This window comes from Apium graveolens, chromosome 9 (genome assembly GCF_009905375.1).
Source record: "Apium graveolens cultivar Ventura chromosome 9, ASM990537v1, whole genome shotgun sequence".
Lineage (NCBI taxonomy): Eukaryota > Viridiplantae > Streptophyta > Magnoliopsida > Apiales > Apiaceae > Apium > Apium graveolens.
Window position 1 is genome coordinate 264798484 of NC_133655.1, and position 7020 is coordinate 264805503.

The 7020-nt window shown below is 33.9% G+C and overlaps 1 protein-coding gene across 2 annotated transcripts; it reads left to right on the forward strand.

Moving 5' to 3' along the window:
• The first annotated feature begins 1449 nt into the window (after positions 1 to 1449).
• On the forward strand, positions 1450 to 5111 carry LOC141684627 (putative polygalacturonase). 2 transcript variants are annotated; one of them, XM_074489690.1, is made up of 6 exons: positions 1450 to 1672; positions 2847 to 3164; positions 3343 to 3463; positions 3570 to 3744; positions 3831 to 3901; positions 3988 to 5111. In XM_074489690.1, the coding sequence occupies exons 1-6, from the start codon at positions 1637 to 1639 to the stop codon at positions 4659 to 4661; spliced, it is 1395 nt and encodes a 464-aa protein (XP_074345791.1). In that variant the 5' UTR covers positions 1450 to 1636; the 3' UTR covers positions 4662 to 5111. The 2 variants fall into 2 exon arrangements, with proteins under 2 accessions (XP_074345791.1, XP_074345792.1); XM_074489691.1 differs by lacking the exon at positions 1450 to 1672 and adding an exon at positions 1731 to 1848.
• The last annotated feature ends 1909 nt before the right edge of the window (positions 5112 to 7020 follow it).

Below are 7020 nucleotides of genomic sequence, written 5' to 3' on the forward strand. Positions count from 1 at the left end.
CAATATTTTATTATATTTATAAGACAATTACTAGGATATTGTTGGATTTGCTCTAATAATTACACATTACATGAATCCTTACACACCTTTATTCTTACAAAAGTGTGCATTACTATCATGATATTCATAATTTATCTATACAATATTATAAGAGACGAAACATTAAAAATTTGGTAGTTGGTTGGTCGGTACTTGCTGAAATTACCTAATTACCGTTACTTAATTATTCATATTATTTTTACTCAATTGGCCTTAATTTATTCTATTTTGAACCTACATATTTTAAAACTATTTAAATCATAATTAATATATAAATCAATTATATTTTTTAACTAAAACACATTATTTTTTTATCTTTTTTAATTAAAACACCTCATTTTCCTTTTTTCTGCATGATCGATCATGTTTAACATGTCAAAATAACACACAGAAAAACCGCATACTTGTGATAGAGATATGCAACAAAGAGTTACACTACCCTTTAAATAATAATACGAAAAATTATTAACTATTCAACATATAAACTCGATTTCTGATTCTACGAAACGAATCACACAAAACTAAAAGTAAGAAAGATAAATCACGAGGCACCCTATCTGGATCAACAAGTTTAGGACTATTTAACATAAAAAGTTTGCATTTTTAATGAAATATATATTCGATAATACTTATTGAGACATACTTATTCTTTTAAAAAATATAATTCACTTATAATTATTCGATTATACTTATTGAGACATACTTATATATAATGAAAAATATATTTGATTATACTCATTGAGACATACTTATTCTTTTAACAAATATAATTAATAAAATAATAATTATTTAAAATAATCGTGCATTGCACGGGTTTTATACTAGTAATTGTTATGTATGATTAGTTAAAAATATCCAGTGTCGTGAGAAAATACATACATGCATACAAGGAGGTTCCATCTCATCGCATTTTTCAGTCGCAGATGCGATATTTAATATTTAATTTCGGTTCTGTATATTAAAAATGGTGAATTGTTTTTTTTTTTTTTGAAAATGGTGAATTGTTAAATTGCAAAAAGAAGAGAGAAACGGGACCTACTTGACGGCCCAAGATGATCTGGCAAGTGAATGGTCCAGGCTAGCAATTCTAATGCATCATTGGAGTAAGGGTCCCACATGCTGTCCTGAGCCACATGCGACTCTTCGCTGTCCATGCATACACATGATTCCAAAATTCCATTGTCTCCTTCCCTTAATTATTTTCCCAAATTAATTAACCCCTTAATTAAATCTTTAATCCCCACCCTTAATTACTTTCTTGTGTCGGCAATAGCCGTTTTAAATTAGCCCCCTGATTAATACAGTAATTTATAATTTTCAAAATCACTTACCATCTTAACATTATATATTCCCACATTATTACCAAACACAACTGATTTATGTCACATATGAAACATTATAAACATATATGCAATTACTTAACATTACTTACACAAGCTTCTTGTACTAAAATTGTATGCATCAAGAGTTAAAGAAGAGCTGTCTTTTCTTTATTTTCTGAGCTGTCTTTTTCTCTTACCATCCGTTATTTTTGGTCTTTAATTCCATCATCATCATCACTCTCACCATTTCTCTCCTCCTTGTTTCTCCTCTGCAAATGCCAAGAGGAGTCAAGAAAATCATGAAGAGGCTAGTAAGTACGTTTCTTTAAATTCATAAAGTTTGCATTTTTAACATCAAGTTTGCATTTTTATCTACATTTCTTGATCCCCTTTTGGTTTTTGCATAATGGGTGTTTGTTAAATTGCTTGATTGATGAGGGGTATTTTTCATTTCGTTTGATCATTGAGTAAAGATCGTTTCTTTATGGTAATTGTGTGATTTTTGATGGTTTTCTTGATTGAATTTGCCTGTAAAATCTTGTTTTTGAAGTGGGTGGTTAAGTTTGAATTGTTTGGGAGTGATTTTGTTATTTGTGGTATTGATTTGATCTTAATTGTGCTTTTAGTGTTTGTTTACTTGTGTACATTGTGTACAATCCAAACAACTTGAATAGACTTGTGTACAAATTTCTAGTTTTGTCTTGTAACTTTAATGCTATTTGCCAATAATGGAATTAAATCAACTTTGATTGCTTTGGTTTTAGGTCTAATTTTGTGACCTTGAGTCAGATCCTGAAGCCCCTAGGAACCTCATTGGATTGGTAATACCTGCAGTCAATATAGCACTAGCTTGTCCATTTATTTCATACACACACACATGAGTGGTCTGATTTATTTCACACACACACACATGAGTAGTCTCTCATTTAATTTTGGCTCTTATACATTTTGTAGGATACAATGTTTCTATTCTCTAGATTGATTTTTTGCTATATGTAAATAACCTGTTGTTTTGAATGATTATATTTCCCTTTTCAGTTGTATTTAATCATGACAGCAAATATAGTTCTTACAAATTTGTAGTACTTGGTTAATTTATTATACTTTATCAACGGCAGCTTAAGTTTTATAGTCAATGTGGCTGTTCAGACAACTTGTCCTACTCTGGAATTTTCACTATTGAATAGTTTATATGCTTTATAAAGCTTTATTACAATATATTTGTCACATGGTTGATGATTCCCAGTAACCATTTTAGTATTTTTGTTTTGTCATACCTGTTAGCCGCTAAATAGTGACCTTGACAACATTGTTTCTATTATATAGGTTCTGGTTTGTGTGGTGCATTTCTTATATTTAACTGCACTATTGTCTAAAAGCTGAGATCCAAATATCATAAAATTATTCCAGAGAAAGAAACATCAGGTGTTGACAATGTTTTACACTTCTATTTACCATTCTTCTTTGATTATTCGTGTTTTTCAGGTGACTTTGATATTACTTGTTGCATTGAGTCATGTTGTTCAACATTCCGCAGCTGATAATATTGGACAATGCAAATCTAACGGGCCTCTCAAACCCAGGCCTCACAGTGTATCTATCTTGGAATTTGGGGCAGTTGGAGATGGGAAAGCACTAAACACGATTGCCTTCCAAAATGCCATTTTCTATCTCAAGTCCTTTGCAGACAAAGGTGGTGCCCAGCTTTATGTCCCATCCGGTCAGTGGCTTACTGGAAGTTTCAACCTTACCAGCCACCTCACCCTCTTTCTGGAAAAAGAAGCTGTTATTCTTGGATCACAGGTGATATATTCTACTCATTCATTGTAAAATATGCATATAATAATGCTAATATATATAACTAATTCCAAGCTCATTTCTGCATTCTGAGGTTATTATTGTGTATTTACTGCTTATCTGCTCACACTTTTTAGTATCTGTTAATATTATATTATTTGCTTATATAATTTTCTTTTTGTAGGATATTGCTCATTGGGAGGTTGTTGACCCCCTTCCATCGTATGGACGTGGTATTGAACTTCCGGGTGGTAGATATCGAAGCCTAATTACCGGAAATAATTTAGTCGATGTTGTAATTACAGGTAGAATCATCCTTGCATTTAATTAATCTGTTGTATCATTCAATTGAGATTTGAGAGTTATAGTCTATATGTTGTCATAGATGTACACTTAATATCCATTACACAGGTGACAATGGGACTGTAGATGGTCAGGGTTCTGTGTGGTGGGAGCAATTTAGTTCTCATTCTTTAAATTATAGCCGACCACACCTGGTGGAATTTATAAGCTCCAAGGATGTGGTTGTTTCAAATCTAACATTCTTAAACCCCCCATCCTACAACATTCATCCTGTATATTGCAGGTAATTTGCTCACCCCTTTCAGATACTTGTTTCGCTTAAAAATTCCTTGAATTTATCTGTTTTATGACATGTAATTTGTGTTGCAGTAATGTCCTGGTTCAAAATGTTACAGCTTATGCTTCACCAGAATCGCCCTACACTAGTGGAATAGTACCAGGTATGCTTATTCAGTTTATGGACTAGAAAACATGTTATGTTACCGGTAATGTAAGCATACTCTCAGCCTGGTCATATTATTTGCAGATTCCTCAGAGTATGTATGCATTGAGAAGAGCAACATTAGTGTGAGTTACGATGCTATTGTGCTAAAGAGTGGCTGGGATGAATATGGAATTGCTCTTGGGAAACCGACCTCAGATGTCCACATCCGGGAAGTTCGCCTTCAATCTGCTACAGGTGCTGGCTTGGCTTTTGGCAGTGAGATGTCTGGTGGCATCTCCAATGTTCTTGTAGAGAAAATAGACCTACACGACTCCTTCATTGGGATTGAATTGAAGACCTCAGTAGGTAGAGGGGGTTTTATAGAAGAAATATACATCTCAGATGCAAAAATTAAAAATATTAAGACGGCGATCCTGGCAACAGGTCAGTCCAAGTCACACCCAGATGATAAATATGATCCTCATGCACTTCCTGTTGTCAAAGGCATCAGTTTTAAAGACATAGTTGGCACAAATGTCACTATTGCAGGCAATTTTTCCGGGATTTCTGAATCTCCTTTTACATCAATTTGTCTATCAAATATTTCCTTCACCACTACTACTTATGCGTCTGCTTCATGGCTATGTTCGGATGTGTCAGGTGTTTCGGAAAATGTGTATCCCGATCCTTGTCCTGCCCTGCAGAACTCGTATTCGTCTCCTTCCTCTGTTTGTTCCCTCCTTTTCCACCCGAGCAGCCGTTCTGCTGTCTTATGATGCCTATACCTGAAATCAAATAATTTATTGCAATCAAATCTGTACATTATGAAATTTCCATTCACCACATCAATCCATTTTAGCGCGTAATCTCCAATAAGAAGCAACATAGGATGCTTCATACCATCCCCTCCACTTAAACATACAGACTCGTTCATTGTCTTCCTACATATTCCCTTGAAATCAAAGTGTCGTTTGGCAGTCAGTTGCATGTGTACAGCCTTGCTTTCTTCATTCTGTGAGAAAAATTTTGGTAGTGCAGTATGATTCAGATCAAAGTGTAATTCATTTTATATTTATTAATCTCAAAGTTCTTTCATTTTCTTTCCATTGTAAATTTCTGTAATGGTGCCAGATTCTTTAGTGATAAATCTATAAATAGTACATTTTAGCAGGAATAAATACTTTTACAATATTATCAAAGTAAATTAGTATCATTGGGGTGTCGTATTTTCTCATAACAGTACTGTTTGGCTGTTCGTATTGTTGTATTTTTTAGGCCTTGCCAAACATTTTGCTTTTCATAATGGGAAGTTGGGAGCCATATGATTCTCATATATTATGGCTGAAACGTTCTTGTTCTCATAATGGGAACAAAATCATAACTTTTTCCTACATGTTTGTACCATAAGTGGTCTGATTAGGTTTTATTCCTAGTGTACATAATGAGAGGTTTGATCAGGTTAGTTTCCTGATAGATTTTGTAACTTGGTTTGGTGCACAGCATGTTTTCAATAGATTCTGATGAAACAGAAAGTGATGTAATCATGTGAATAACGGTACACTTAGTTTTCACAATACAGTTGTCAGAATCATTATTGTTTTTCTTAAAGATGAAGACTAGTTCATAAAACTGTACTAATAATCAGGCACCAACTGCCAAGCAACGTTTGAATACAAACAGCTAAACAAGGACATCCCAGCTGTCTGTATTTTATGTATTCAATGTCTTACTATATCTACACACCATGTGATCAGAAACATTAAAGTATGACCATGGTTGCCCGAACAAGAAAATTCGGGTGGCAAGACATATCGATACTTAAAACCAAAAAACAAACAAATCATATTCGGATGGCAAGATATATTGAAATAGTTGTAACTTGTGTGAGATATAATCATATTACACATTATCGAGAAGTGAACTTTCGGTTGAGAAAAAAGATAGATTTAAGATAATTCTGCATAGCTGAAGCTCAAAGCAGCGAGGTCCACCACATCAATTGCATCAAGGAATGACAGTGTTTGATGGCCGGAAACTTGATATGGGCCATAAGAGCGTACCTACAATGCCTGTTATATGTTTAAATTAGACAAAATTTAATAATACAATGACAGCTTATAGGTATGTCAATTATATTTGGAATAGTAGATGAGATCGACTTCAAATTGAGACTTGAGCGGCCCCCAAACCACAATAATATTAAGAAAAAGAAAATATGCAGCAAAAGATAATAATACTATATTAGTAACAATATGCAGCAAAAGATAATAATACTATATTAGTAACAATACTGAACTAAATAATGCATGCGGAGTGGAGCCGAACCAGTTTGTTTAGGAGGTAAACAGTTGTTTATATCATTTGTAGAACGTTGAGTTTTCACAGCTTACCAAATACCACTTGGTCACTCGCATCATTGGCACAAGTTACTGATGACACAATATCAACTCACATGTAAAACCTACTCAGCTGCATACACAAGTTGAACTCCCAATTTCATGAAGATTGGAGAAAGGTTATTAGCAAACCATATCCTAAAGAGTAAGTAGAGATCTCTATACATGTTGGGCCGCGAGCAAGCCAAACTCCACATCCTAAAAGGCCTCGTACTAATGAATTTAATCGGCCGCTTTATATACAAGAGAATAGTCTCGTAGTAATTTGATTGAAAGTAATGCTGATGTTTGCAGTTTCCAGTTGTAAAGTTGTCAAGCAGTAAGAAATGTTTATACCACCAACGTAAATCCCTAACAAAACTCGACTACTCTGTTAATTGTAATTGATCGGACAACAGATTTAAGCATATATACGTGATACGACCATACCTAGCTTGAAATAGTCGTACTACTACTATCTTATTCCAATCCATTTTTCAAGCATTGTTCCACCGGTCTATCACATAACACATTAATCTTTGACCAAAGTTCTCTGCTACAATATCTTGCGTTAGAGTTGCGATGGAAAGAAAAGTTCCCTTCATTTATTAGGTAGATCAACATAATACTACTGTCTGCATCTCCATATTTACAACCTTCAAACAACTTATCAAAATTCAGCCATGTTCATTTACTTGGAAAATGGGAACCCAATCTGGACTTTAAAACTATTAAGCGGTGAATTGATTCCTCCATCCAC

What these genes read in the sequence shown, in the direction of transcription:
- LOC141684627 (XM_074489690.1), top strand. Translation starts at nt 1,637, where the DNA reads ATGCCAAGAGGAGTCAAGAAAATCATGAAGAGGCTA. An exon ending in CTGTTATTCTTGGATCACAG is followed by an intron (nt 3,165 to 3,342) that starts GTGATATATTCT and finishes TTCTTTTTGTAG; the next exon opens with GATATTGCTCATTGGGAGGT. An exon ending in AGTCGATGTTGTAATTACAG is followed by an intron (nt 3,464 to 3,569) that starts GTAGAATCATCC and finishes TCCATTACACAG; the next exon opens with GTGACAATGGGACTGTAGAT.